The 14,406-nt window shown below is 43.3% G+C and overlaps 2 protein-coding genes across 8 annotated transcripts in view; one reads left to right on the forward strand and one right to left on the reverse strand.

Annotated features, from left to right (window-relative positions):
- LOC117369227 (E3 ubiquitin-protein ligase RNF182-like) overlaps nucleotides 1-14,406 on the forward strand; it is a 107,304-nt gene that overhangs the window by 19,330 nt on the left and 73,568 nt on the right. Inside the window, exon 2 of one of the 2 annotated variants that reach the window (XR_004541101.1) lies at nucleotides 11,171-11,557. The exons of the other annotated variant lie outside the window; for it this stretch is intronic. The gene's annotated coding sequence lies outside the window, so the exon portion shown is untranslated. Of the gene's footprint in view, nucleotides 1-11,170; nucleotides 11,558-14,406 lie in introns of those variants that run through there. 2 annotated transcript variants of the gene reach the window in all.
- LOC117369226 (ankyrin repeat domain-containing protein SOWAHA-like) overlaps nucleotides 1-14,406 on the reverse strand; it is a 42,488-nt gene that overhangs the window by 8,161 nt on the left and 19,921 nt on the right. For 4 of the 6 annotated variants that reach the window (XM_033963455.1, XM_033963457.1, XM_033963458.1 and 1 more), the window contains exons 6-9: nucleotides 13,328-13,429; nucleotides 11,713-11,724; nucleotides 4,128-4,130; nucleotides 2,003-2,089 (exon numbers count right to left, since the gene is read on the reverse strand). In XM_033963455.1, the coding sequence (XP_033819346.1) occupies nucleotides 2,003-2,089; nucleotides 4,128-4,130; nucleotides 11,713-11,724; nucleotides 13,328-13,429 (204 nt within the window). The remainder of the gene's footprint in view (nucleotides 1-2,002; nucleotides 2,090-4,127; nucleotides 4,131-11,712; nucleotides 11,725-13,327; nucleotides 13,430-14,406) is intronic. The other 2 variants (XM_033963456.1, XM_033963459.1) reach the window with 1 other exon arrangement.

The raw sequence follows: 14,406 nt of genomic DNA on the forward strand, positions 1-14,406 counted from the left end.
AGGACCGGCATTGAATAGCCCTGCTATAAAGAGTGCTAAGTGGTCCTCAAAGCCCACAACTACCTTGACTTCAGAAAAACACTTAAAACCCACCTATTCCGAGAGCAAGACCCTTAAAGTTCCATAATGCCCCTTCCTTCAATCCTCCTCCTCCCTCCTACCGAAACTTCTCCCCCCCGTCTCCCTCCTCTCCCCCCTTCTTCCTCCTTGTAGTTCGTAATTCTATGATCAATTTGGAATGTAACCACTTGTAACTACTTTCTCCTTGCTATTCGCAACTCTATGATCAATTTTGGTATGTACCCATTTGTAACTTCTTTCTCCTTGCTGTTCGCAACTCTATGATCAATTTGGCATGTAACCTCTTGTAATTTGTTCTAACCAATGTGAACCGCCTAAAACTCTTCTGGGTATGGCGGTATACAAAAATAAAGTTATTATTATTATTATTAAATGCTCAAAATCTGAGAACTAAGCTAGTATTCTGTAATGGCAAATTCATGCACCTAATCCATTACAGAGTTCTAGTGTAAGCAAGTCGGTGCCATCACTTATGCATGCTCTATAGCAGTGATTCCCAACCCTGTCCTGGAGGACCACCAGGCCAATCGGGTTTTCAGGCTAGCCCTAATGAATATGCATGAGAGAGATTTGCATATGATGGAAGTGATAGGCATGCAAATTTGCTTCATGCATATTCATTAGGGCTAGCCTGAAAACCCAATTGGCCTGGTGTTCCTCCAGGACAGGGTTGGGAACCACTGCTCTATAGGAGGTGTAAACGTCTATGCCCCCCACCCATGCAAATGTTCACTTTGCAGCTATGCACCAGAGCACTTAAGTGCCATGTTATAGTTTGGCCTCTTAAGGGCTAGATTCTCAAAAATGTGTGTTAAAAACCGATGGGCCACTGTCGCAGCCATTACTGTAGTGATTTTTTAAAAATTCTCAAAAAAAATGCTCATGCAAATGAGGTTGACGGAGAGTAGCGAAAATTCGCTAAATTTGCATATGCCCATCGCTGGTGATAGCGATGGGCACATGCGCAGAATAAATGAAAAAAAAAAAAAAAAGCCAACAACAAATTTAGCTGTCAAAGTCAAGCAATCACACAACTGACCCCCCCCCTGGGCACCAGGAGACATTTCTCTCTAAACAGATATTTATTTATTTTTTAAATTTCTATACTGTTTTTTTCCAAAACGGTTTACAAAAAGTTGTACATAAAATATTATAAAAAATCAGAACAACATAGGTACAAAAACAGACCGATTCAATCTTTAAATAGGGTCAATTGCTCAAAGAAATATATCTACAAATAGTTGTGTTTTTAACATTTTCCTAAATGAGTTCCTGTACTCTCTTCTAAATGAATCAAACTGAATATTTTTTTAATTAAAAAAAAAAAAAAAAAAATCAGACTGAGGACATTTAAGAAATAAAAAGAAGGAAGAGAAAAAAAATTCAAGTTGCTATCACCTTTACAGCTGTTTTACTTCAAATGCTTCTGTAATCCCCCGCAAATTTGCGGTCCGCGGACTCAGTCATTTTCTGACTGCCTCTTCCAGCAACTAAAGTCATGCTACACCAATCAGGAGCTGCTTTGACGCATGATTGACTTACATAGGTACCCACCGCCGCAACCCCCCCCCCAATTCGCAAGCTCCAACGATCAATGACAAAGATTCCCCACATCCAGTTGAGTATTAACAGGATAGCTGTTCCTGCCTGCACTCTGCAGATAAAGTCACAAGTTCACTAACAATTTGATTCCTGAGATTCCCCAGCTTTTCAGAAGCATCATTTAACCGAACAGACCTTGCATATTTTTCAATGCCGCAAATGACTTACATAGGCCCCCGCCGCCGCCCCTGCAGCCCTCTCCCGCCTCCGATCCGCTCCTAAACCGCACCCAGTATTTGTGGTTTTTATAAATTCGCGGGCGCTCCTGGAACGGAACCTCCGTGAATTTCAGGGGAGTACTGTATAGTTGTTTACTTACAGCTCTGATGTTCACATCGGCTCCTGCTTTCACCAACAGGATAGCCATGTCTCTCTTCCCATGCTTTGCAGCCCAGTGCAGTGCTGTCTGTAGATGGAGCAGGCGAAAAGGACAGAAATAAAACCACATGCAAGAAGAATTCTAAAAATGTCAGGATTATGACAAAGGGGAAAATGTTGTTCAGGAATTAGCGGCTCCTTATTCGGTCAAGAGTCACTTTGCATCTGACATCAGGCGGTGTGGCCTAATCAGAGCAATAGGCTATAAAAATCAGGAAAAACCAGGGCTGACATCCCACTTCTCCCACCATCACTCCTTGTGATGCTGTACAAAGTCCCATCTCCAGTTGCCTCAGTGATCCTTACTGAACCCTTTAAGGTTCTGCTCTAAAGAGTGAAAACTCTTTAGAGCAGAACCTTAACTGCATCTAAATTCTCATTAATGCTTTGAACATCGTTTGGAAGGACAGGCTTAAAACCATGAAATTCTCTACTGACCCAGAGTGTGTAGCAAGTGTATTGTGGGGGAAAAAAACCCCATTTGAGTTATGGTTGGCTACAAGGTTTGGACACGCCCCCGAGCTGAGAGAGGACGATTAGGCACAACTCTGACAGAACGGCAGCGAAGGGATCCGTCACAAGGCCCTTGGTGAGTAGAGGAATTTCATTTCATTCAGCACAGGTCTCATGACCATGAAGAGAGAAGGGAAAACGTAATAATTAAAATGCCAAGGAGAGTGAGCCAGGTGTAATTGAAAGAACATCCCTCAAAGAGTAAGGAGACCTTGAGTTTGTCACTTGATGTTTTACCTACTCCACATACAAGCGACACTCCTCTTTGGTTCCTTGTCTCCTGGAGGCTTCAGAAGCCATATGATAAGTCCTTGCACTGCTGGCACCCCCAGCATCATTACAGATGGTAGGTGGTCGCTCCCTAAACATCTACCATTTCCTGCCATCTGATCTGTTCTATAATTGTGAAGCTGGAATCTAAATGTTGTCTGGTCATGAAAGGGAGGTTTCTAAAGGCTGTCGAATGAGTGGTTGATGGTGTTCAGATGACCGTCCCTCCCTCAAGTCAATCTCGGTCATAGTACAAGAAGTATTTGCCTTGTTCCACAATGGGAGCACTTTTGCCTGCATTTAGCCAAGGTGTTCCTGGGTGAAGTTTGAAACAGTGCAAAAGCTTTACATTTTCAAGAGTATGTGTATCATTTTAGTGACAAAGAGTAATCATGGGGGGGGGGGGGGAAAGATGTACATGTACAGATGTTTTTTCCTTAAACAGTTTCCAAAGTGAAAAGTATGCACATATTTTCACTTTGAAAATTGACCGAAAATATGCAGATGAAAGGTACAGAAGACTTTGCAGCTACGCACACAATACGAAAATTGTCTCCTTCCTGTTTATTCAGCCCTCAAGGGTGACAACAGAACACAAGCTTAGTAAATGTGTGGCACAAAAAAAAACCCAAACAGTGCTGTTTCCTCTGTGGAAGCACATAGAGAATGACATGGGGACAAATTTGTCCCATCTCTGTCCCATTCCTGCAAGATCTACCTTAACTGCACAAGCCTTGAACACTTACGATTTTAAAGTGTTTGAGGCTTGTGCGGATGAGGCATTATGACATCACAATCTGAGCTCTAGAATGTTACTAGTTAGGATTTTAAAGTGTTTGAGGCTTGTGCGGATGAGGACGGAGCTTAGGCATTGGTGGAATGAGGCATTATGACATCACAATCTGAACTCTAGAATGTTACTAGTTAGGATGTTAAAGCGTATGAGGCTTGTGTAGATGAGGACGGAGCTTAGGCATTGGTGGAATGAGGCATTATGACATCAGTCTGAGCTCTAGAATGTTGCTACTTATGATTTTAAAGCGTTTGAGGCTTGTGCAGATGAGGACGGAGCTTGCAGGAATGGGCACAAGATAGGGATAGAGAGATCCCACAGAGATGGGGACAATTATGTCCCCATGTCATTCTCTACCTCATAGCCCAAATTAGAGACAGGAGACAAAAATATCACATATTTTGATTTATTAGCTTGATGCAAAAGCCATCACATTTTGAACAACTCATTTACATCAATAACTCTTATGGATATAGTATCAGATACTTACAAACTATATTTCAGGCCCCAAGTGTTGCACAGCAAGAGATGGAAAACAGTCCCAGGGAATTAAAAAAAAAGGCAAATGGAAGACAATAAGCCTTTAAAAGACAAATTCATTTGTAGTGACATGCAAAATACCATATAAGTCTAAGCCCTTACAGAAACTGAACCCCCCCAAAAAAATATTTTCCCCTCGAGCATACCACAAATATCTCTCCATTTCTCCAGTGTGTGCCACAGGTCACATGTCCCTACCCAGGTATGTACTGCAGATCTACTAATGCAGTGGCTCCCAATTCTGTTTGCCCTTGTGATATTATCCATTATATATCACGCAAAGGTGCGTCTGCTGCAAGGGCCAGGGTGAGGTTACGGAAGGCAGGATGACAGCCAGTTTACAGATATGATACACGGACACCCAAAAAAGTCTGGAAAAGATGGGAAATTTGGGATTATGATAAGAAAGTAACCAGTACCAAAAAGTGATCTCAAACAAAGTTCAAAATGCACATATAGCAAAGGAAAAGGTTAAATCAGTTTGCACTGTCAGGGTTCGTGTATCTTACATTGACCTGAAAAACCTCTCCGTAAAGTGCTTTTCTTAATTTTTCTTTTTTTATCTTTTTACTTTATAATTAACTTCATAAAAACGTATCTTAAGTGTGGTGCACAAGTCCCATTCAAGGTTTGTCTCATCCCCGACGGGACCTGTTTCGCCTTAAATAATGGCTTTCTCAAGAGTCAATATTTAGCAGGGGATACCTACGAGAAAAACCTCACTAGCATTTTAAACCAGCAAATTGAGCTTACTGGGTTACTGAGACTTTCCCTCTCTGTTATATGTGCATTTTGAACTTTGTTTGAGATCACATTTTGGTGCTGTTTATATTCTATTTATAGATCACCACATCTCATTTTTTTGCGAGTTATATTGGGGTAAGAAAGGCATGAAGTCCTAGTGTAATTTCAAAGGGAGAACGGGAAGAATCTGATGACAGGTATGAAGGCAGATCCATTGCAGGGGATAAACATTATCGCCCTGCAGTGGAGGCCACTCATTCCTCCTTGTACCATTAGTGCTAGTGAAACTGAACCAGCACCCGGCACCTAGGGCAACAGAATTTGGGTGGTAGCAGTGGAACAGATCTGGTGCGTGCGAGAGCCTTCCCCTTGCCCATATCCTCCTGCACCAGCCCCAAAGCAAAAAGAAAGAGCGAGTACTGTATAGGCCTGCACACAAGCATGGCCATGCTCTTCCCCCATCTGAGGGGGCGGTGAGATATCTGCATTTCAGCATGCCCTGTACTTACAGGGATTGGATCGCACTCAAATCTTAGCTCTGGGCCAATGCAGGAGGGTCTTTGGCAGTAGCTCAGAAGAGATGATGTTGAATGTGGAGTGGGGGATATGGAAGAAGAGATGAAATGCTAACTCCCTGGGGAGGAAAGAGAGTATAGAGACAGGAAGGTGAGATGAGCTACCTGGGAGGAGGGGGGGAAATAAAGGTTCACCTACAGTATCGGAAACCCTTGGACCATGATGCTCCCTTCAATTCCTAACTCCCACTCACCATAATATTACCTATGTCCATCCTATCGTTCTCTCTTGCAAGAAACTCCTTCTTTTATGTTCTGTCTGCCCAATTAGATTGTAAGCTCTTCTGAGCAGGGACCATCTATTGTGTCTTGATTGTACAGCACTGCGTATGCTTTTCAGCGCTATAGAAATGATAAGGCAAAGGGACTGGGACTTGTATACTGCCTTTTTTTAGTTTTGCAACCACACTCAAAGCGGTTTACATACAGGTACTTCAAGCATTTTCCCTGTCTGTCCCGGCGGTCTCACAGTCTATCTAACGTACTTGGGGCAGTGGAGGATTAAGGGACTTGCCAAGGGTCACAGGGAGCAGCGCGGGGTTTGAACCCACAATCTCAGGGTGCCGAGGCTGTTGCTCTAACCACTACATCACACAAATTGTAGCAGTTGATAAATGGGGCTGGTAAGCTACCAGGTCACAACAAGATGGAGGATTTGACCGAAACATGTAAGTGGTGAGGCAACAGCATCAAAACAGAAACAAAATAAGCAAACCTGTTCAAATTCCTAAACCAGTCAGAGCAGAGTGGAAAGATTAAGAAGTCACTCAAGTTCATTTAAAATTTGATTGATCGCCTAATCATAGATTCAAGGCGATGCACGATTCTAAAAACAGTTTTATGACACTGCACAGGAAAACAAAAATTAATAAGCCGAATCCACGACTTACAGAACAAACAGAACCAATACGGAATGTAGGGATGGAAATACAGTAACTGAAGGCAAATGAGACAATCACGGAAAAACTACAAAAGGAATTTGTTTTTAAAAGAGTTGAGTCTTCAGCGGGGTTTTACGATGTCTAGCCGTGAAAAAGAAAGCATTTCAAACTGGCTCTGAAATCTATCATTATTTCGTTCTTCCCTCAAATACATTGGTATGGAATTTCACAGTTGGGGGACAGATCACCCCTCCCCAACTCTGTACCGATTCAATGTCAACTATGAGTACTAGCCTTGTCCTAACAGAATCTGGAAAGATCTGAGAGCATTTCAAATATATATATATATATATATGCATGCAACCATAGAAACATAGAAGATGACGGCAGAAAAGGGCTACAGCCCATCAAGTCTGCCCACTCTGCTTACCCACCCCCTGTCTAATGACCCAATTTCCTTATCTTGACCCTCGTAGGGATCCCACATGGGCATCCCATTTATTCTTAAAGTCTGGCACGCTGTCTGCCTCGATCACCTGCACTGGAAGCTTGTTCCAATGATCAACCCCTCTCTGTGAAGAAATACTTTCTGGTGTCGCCATGAAATTTTCCGCCCCTGAGTTTGAGCGGGTGCCCTCTTGTGGCCGAGGGTCCCTTGAGAAAGAAAATATCATCTTCCACTTCGACACGTCCCGTGAGGTACTTAAATGTTTCGATCATGTCTCCTCTCTCCCTACGTTCCTCGAGAGTGTAGAGCTGCAATTTGTTCAGTCTCTCTTCTAGTTTCCAAAAGCTAAGGTTCTGTTATAAAACAATTGTCCCAACCACCAGTATTCATCTGTACGACTTACTTTAACATGGTTACATGCCTCCTTACCCCTCAGCTAAAAAGACCAGGAATACCTTCTGACTGATCACTAGCAAGAAGGACTGCTAATAATGCAGAAATCCTGATATTATGTGCAAGGCCAGCCTGGCCCTAGGCTATCCAGACAAATTTTGAGCAGTGTACTTCCCCCCCCCTCCCACCATCAACATGTATTTAATTTTTTTTTAATTTGTAGTCCAGCACCTCCCCTTCCTCATCCTGCCTGCCTCCCACCCCAGCTGAGAGTGGCTAGCTTCCCTCCTCCTTCTGTGTCTAGCATATTTCCCTGTCCTTCATGTCCCATTGCCACCACCACTATCACCACTCCCCTACCTGTGCCCAGCTGAAGTTCTGAAAAACAGCATGCATGGCTCAGGGCCTGAGGGCAGGTGCGCATAAAGCCCTGCTGGGCTCTGTCCTCTCTGGTAGGATGACAGAGGTGGAGGGACCTGGGAGAGCTCGGGTTTGCGTCTGTGCTCAGAAGCCCCAAACCCTGCACACCGCTTAACAAGATTTAAGGGTGACTGGGCTGAAGTAATGTAAAATAACATATTCCATCAGTTCCAGGGAAGATGGCCGAATCATTGATCAAGAGAAAAAAATAATCTGTTGAGAACAAGTCAGCATGGTTTCTGTAAAGGAAGATCATGCCAAACGAACCTACTGCATTTTTTTGAGGGGATAAGCGAACAACTGGACAAAGGTGACCCTATAGACATCGTATATCTGGATTTCCAAAAAGCTTTCGACAAGGTACCCCACGAGCGCCTACTAAAGAAGCTGTGGAGCCACGGGGTGGAAGGGGATGTGCACAGATGGGTCAAAAATTGGCTGGAGACAGGAAGCAGAGAGTAGGAGTAAAGGGACACTACTCTGACTGGAAAGGGGTCACGAGTGGTGTCCCATAGGGGTCAGTGCTGGGACCGTTGCTGTTCAATATATTCATTAATGACCTGGAAACAGGGACGAAGTGCGAAGTTATAAAATTCGCGGATGACACAAAACTCTCCAGTAGGGTCAGAAGAATGCAAAGATCTACAAAGTGACCTGAACGAGCTGGGTGAGTGGGCAAAAAGATGGCAGATGAGCTTCAATGTAGAGAAATGTAAAGTCTTGCACATAGGGAAAGGAAACCCGATGTACAGCTATACGATGGGAGGGAGGGTACTGGGGGAAGGCAACCTAGAAAAAGACTTGGGGGTATTGGTGGATACAACGATGAAGCCAGCGGCCTCAAAGAAGGCAAACAGAATGCTGGGCATTATCAAAAAAGGTATCACTACCAGAACAAAGGAAGTTATCCTGCCGCTGTATCGAGCGATGGTGCGCCCGCATCTGGAGTACTGCGTCCAATACTGGTCGCCGCACCTTAAGAAGGATATGGCGATACTCGGGAGGGTCCAGAGAAGAGCAACAAAGGGCAAGGAAAACCTTTCATATACTGAAAGGCTAGAGAAGCTGGGGCTCTTTACCCTGGAAAAGCGGAGACTTAGAGGGGACATGATAGAGACTTATAAAATCATGAAAGGCATAGAGAAGGTGGAGAGGGACAGATTCTTTAGACTAGCGGGGACATCAAAAACAAGAGAGCATTCAGAAAAACTGAAAGGAGACAGATTCAAGACGAATGCTAGGAAGTTCTTCTTCACTCAGAGGGTGGTGGACACCTGGAATGCGCTTCCAGGAGAGGTGATAGGACAAAGTACAATATTGGGTTTCAAAAAGGGATTGAATGACTTCCTGAACGAGAAAGGGATTACAGGGTATAGATAGAGGGTTACTATACAGGGTACTTCAGGACTAGGGTAAAAACAATTTAAGTGGTGGAGAACTTACAGGTCATGGACCTGGGGGGCCGCCGCGGGAGCGGACTGCTGGGCACGATGGACCCCTGGTCTGACTCGGCAGAGGCGATGCTTATGTTCTTATATTGTGCTGGTATCAGAAAGTTCTAAGCAGATTCCATGGTAAAAGCAGCCAGTTAGTCTTCTAGAAATTATATCAAATTACAGATTCATGCGTCCTAGTATATATTTTTGAAATAATAAAAAAAATTGTTCATAGTGTTTCTTAAAACCGTATAAATGGTAATAAAGACTGATCAATATATTACTCCTTATTTTAGCAGCTTGAAAAGCAAAGAAGGCAATAAATAATTTTTTTTTTTCCCTTCTGGCATTGAAAAGGATAGAATTAATGCAACACACGTTTCCTATGGACAATGGAGACGTGAACATGTAAAAAAGCAATATGCCATGCATCAGTTTGAAAACAGCATAAGAGCTTGGGACCAACAGTCGGAATTGTTCCAATTTTTACAAATGTGACAAAGGAATCATTTCTGCTAATGGGAAAATTAATCAGAAATTTTGAGGTTCAAGCAATAAAAAGTATGGTCAAACCGAATTCCCCAAATCCGAATTGTGGAAGATATTTTGTATTCTGTGTTTTCAATAGTAACTGAGTTACTGTAGACAAAACTCAGATGGACCTCCGACCATTAGGTGCCTTGTTTTAATCTTTGTTCAATTTCAATAAATAATTCAACATCCAAACTTCAGTTAGAATTATACAACTTTGCATCAGGTCCTTAATTCAAGGGAAGTTCAGTATTGGTCGCCGCACCTCAAGAAGGACATGGCGGTACTTGAGAGAGTCCAAAGGAGAGCAACGAAACTGGTAAGAGGGCTGGAACACTGCCCATACGCCGAGAGGTTGGATAGGCTGGGGCTCTTCTCTCTGGAAAAAAGGAGGCTCAGGGGAGATATGATAGAGACCTTCAAGATCATGAGGGGCATAGAGAGGGTGGATAGGGACAGATTCTTCAGACTGAAGGGGACAACAGGTACGAGGGGGCATTCGGAGAAACTGAAGGGAGATAGGTTCAAAACAAAGGCAAGGAAGTTTTTTTTCACTCAAAGGGTCGTGGACACCTGGAATGCGCTACCGGAGGAAGTGATCAGGCAGAGTACGGTACAGGGATTCAAACAGGGATTGGACGGATTCCTGAGGGATAAAGGGATTGTGGGATACTGAGAGAGGTGCTGGGATGTAACACAAGTATAGAAAGCTAACCAGGTAATAAGTATAGAAACCCAACCAGGTCGTGCATATGCAAGACCGGAGGGTTAGGACTTCGATGGGAAGATAGGACTTCAATGAGAAACCAAGGTGGCAAGAGAGCCCCTTCTGGTGATTCAGACAGGTCGTAACCTGTTTGGGCCGCTGCGGGAGCGGACTGCTGGGCAGGATGGACCTATGGTCTGACCCGGCGGAGGCACTGCTTATGTTCTTATGTTCTTAAGTACGTAAAGAAATTAGAATTGTAACGTCAGCTGCATAGGGGAGCGTGTGGTGTAGTGGTTAGAGCTACAGCCTCAACACCCTGAGGTTGTGGGTTGAAATCCCATGCTACTCCTTGTGACCTTGGGCAAGTCACTCAATCCCCCATTGCCCCAGGTACATTAGATACGAGTGTGAGCCCACCAGGACAGACAGAAAAATGCTTGAGTACCTGAATGTAAAACCACTTAGGCTATAAGTGGTATATAAATACATGAAGAACTGAAAAACGTCTTTTCCAAGTAATGATTGCAGGCCCTATCCTGCCATGCCAAACTGTGCCAATCTAGACAGATGCCTAGCCCACATGGGGCCCTTTTTTCTAAGGTGCACTAACCGATTTAGCGCTAAATGCTAAGATGCCCTTAGGAATATAATGGATGTCTTAGCATTTAGCGTGTGCTAAATCAGTTAGTACACCTTAATAAAAGACCCCATAGTGACAAGGATGGTGCTGGTTCTGTGCTGTTATAGCTTCATTTAACACAAGTGGAAATCAGACACTTATTACATGGAGTGTAAAGGTTTCATAAAGCCATTTCTTCTGAAAGAAACTGATGGAAGTGCTTACCCCCTAAACCAGCCGCAGCACCGGAACCAGAATCAGAACAAAGGTCACCAAAAGAAAGCAAGAAAGAACAGAGAAGTCAACTGGAGTCTTATTTAAATAGAAGAGACTGACATGCAAGCCACTATCAAAATAAATCTCTGTCCAGATAGGAGCCATGTGATTGAGGAGACTGACATGCAAGCCACTATCAAAATAAATCTCTCTCCAGATAGGAGCCATATGATTGAGGGTATGCAGCATTTCTAACTGATTGCATGTTTATACAAGTGTTTGGTTTTCTAAAGAGAATGAGTCTTTTTCTATACATGGAAAAATGTATGAGAATGAGTCGTTTTCTATACATGGAAAATACAATACATTATATTCACTCCTCTCTATTCCTCCCCATTAGAGGCTCCTGGGAGCTGGTATTTAATGCAATATTAAAGAATAAATAGCCGAACCATCTTTATAGCGAGATGCTTGATGAATAATGCATCGTGCTGTTATCACAGAAGCCAAAATCCAGAGTTTCTAAGCATCCAAACAAATATAAGGAAATGACCTCTACTTACCGAGGTGAAATCCTTCTCTCCAGGAAGGAGACAGCAACCGAGAGAGAGAAAAACAAGGGGAAAAGATTAGGGCGACAAAAAAATTCAGCAGAAAACAGAGGAGTGGTCTAATAATTTGAGCAGTGGGAAGAGAACCAGGGACCCCCAGGGCTCAAATCAGGTTTCTCCATTGATGTTCCTTGTGACCTTGGGCAAGTCACTAAGAGGGGGGGGGGGGGAGAATTCATCAACGGATGCTATCAATTACTACATGCTAAAAGCTTAAGACGCCCATTTTATTCCTATGGGTATCTTAGGGCTAGATTCACTAACCCAGTGTTCAACTTTTTTACACCTATGGACCGGCGGAAATAAAAGAATTATTTTGTGGACCGGCAAACTACTAAGACTGAAATTAAAAAAAAAACATTTCTGCCCTTCGGTCACCACAAACCATCTGATCCCATCGCACAAGCCTCAGTTATGATTTTATATTGAATGTATTTTATTAAAGTATAAAAAGAAACAATATTCTGTACAATTATCATTTTATAAATACAAATATACAGAGCAAGGACCAACAAAACCCATCTCCCCTCCCCTCTACTGTTAAGAAAACTGAACAAGCCAAATTATTACAGAATGCTACACAGAAATATCATGCTAACAGAATACCGCAGTCATTCATAACAGGAATAGTGTTAGGGGAGTGCCCCCTGGTCAGAGAGAGACCTAAGTCAGCTGGAAACTTAAGAAGCACTGCCTGGGCTTTGCAGTCCCCAGTTATGTCTCTAGCAGGATATATATTTCAAATCTGATATATTCTAATGACAAAATAGAAATAAAATTATTTTTTTCTACCTTTTGTTGTCTCTGGTTTCTGCTTTCATCTTCTTTTCACTCTCTTCCTTCCAGTGTCTGCCCTGTCTCTTCAATCCAGCATCTGCTCCTTCCATCCACTGTCTGCCCTCTCCCCCTTCCGTATGTATCTGCCTTCTTTCTATGCCCATCTCCCCTTTCCATCCAGCCTGCGCTCCCTCTCTCCTTTTTACATAATTCATTCCAGCTTCACTGCTTTCATTTTTCTCTCCTACACCAGATCTAGCATCTTTATCCCTCTCTCATTCCTCTGCTGACCCCCTTTGCAGCATCAGTCTCTCTCTACTTTCTCATTCCTCTGTCTCTCCCCTTTCCCTTATCTGATCTCTCCATTCCACCCTGACCCCTTCCCCTCCTCTAATCTCCCTGCCAGCTGTGCTTCTCACGGCATTGCTGTGCCATTTGCCCCTCTCCCAGATGCACCCTTCCCCGTGGTGCCCCCCCATACCTCCTCAAATCTTTGCCAGCCATGAGCAGCATTGCTTATCCATGCTCACACCGATCTCATCCCTCCCTCTGACATCACTTTCTGATTCTGTGAACAGGAAGTGACATCAGAGGGAGGGATGAGGCTGGTGCAAGCAAAGCGATGTTCTTGCGGCCAATTAAGAGAGATGGGGGGAGGGGAAGAGGAGAGGAGAGGTGCCAGTACCCCTACTAAGTCAATGATCGGGGCAAGCCACCCCTCTTTAGTACATCAGTGCAGGTCCCCTCCTTCACTCTGATTGGGTAACGTGAAGGCCAGGTCTATACTTGCCTTTTTCCCTGCCAGGGAAGGTTCTTGCTTGAGAAGGTGGCTGAGGGTAGATACATTGCCACTAGCTGCTCCTTGAAGCCATTCCTTTTCAACAGGATCTAGCTACAGCAGACATAAAAATCAAAAGAAATTCAAATTAAAAAAGCAAACGGAACAATTAGGAAAAGGGAGAATAAAATAAAATTCTAATAAATGTTTCAGTATCACTCCACTGGTGTGACCACACCTTGAATATGGCCTTAACGTGCTAACAATGATCACTAAATTCCCTCAACCCCTTGATCACCTAATCTTTTCTTAATTCAATGAAAGCTTTCAATGAAAGCTGGATTAAAGAAAACATATTTTGAATCCCCCCAAGTTAACCAAACATTTACAAGGATAAACCAACTTAAAAAAATGCTCTCAAGTTCATAGTTTCTGGCCGATAAGAAAGAAAAATCTTTCAGCGTTCTTGTGTCTCTTTAGTTATATTTGGATATATCCAGACCTTATGACCATAAAAAGGAAATAAATTTTCTATTATTAAGATCTCGATAAAAATTGAAAGAAACAATCAATCAAAGTTGACACATTGCCTTATCCCCTCTATTGAAAAAAGCTGATCTAAACCCCTCCACACCATCCAGCTATCGCCCAATAGCTAATATTCCTCTCCTGACCAAGATGCTGAGGTCCATCATAGCCACCCAACTCTCATCCTATCTTGAGAGATTCTCCATTCTCCTACCCTACCAACATGGCTTCAGACCCAACTTCAGCACCTAATCCCTTTTGGCCTCATTAATTTCAAAGGTCCAACAACTTCACTCTTGCAACAAGTTCGCTGTCCTTCTTCAATTCGACCTTTCTCCAGCTTTCGACATTGTCCATCATGACATACTAATCTTCCAACTTTCTGAAATTGGCATAAACTCCAGTGTCTTAGATTGGTTCTCAAAATTCTTACGTTCCCGCTCCTACTTCGTTAACATGAATGGCACCTCATCCTCCCCTTGGAAATCTCAGGGTTCACCTCTATCCCCGATCTTTTCAATGTTTATATGTCCTCCCTGAAACTCCTCCAACTATCCCCCTTG

This window comes from Geotrypetes seraphini, chromosome 11 (assembly GCF_902459505.1).
Source record: "Geotrypetes seraphini chromosome 11, aGeoSer1.1, whole genome shotgun sequence".
Classification (NCBI taxonomy): Eukaryota; Metazoa; Chordata; class Amphibia; order Gymnophiona; family Dermophiidae; genus Geotrypetes; species Geotrypetes seraphini.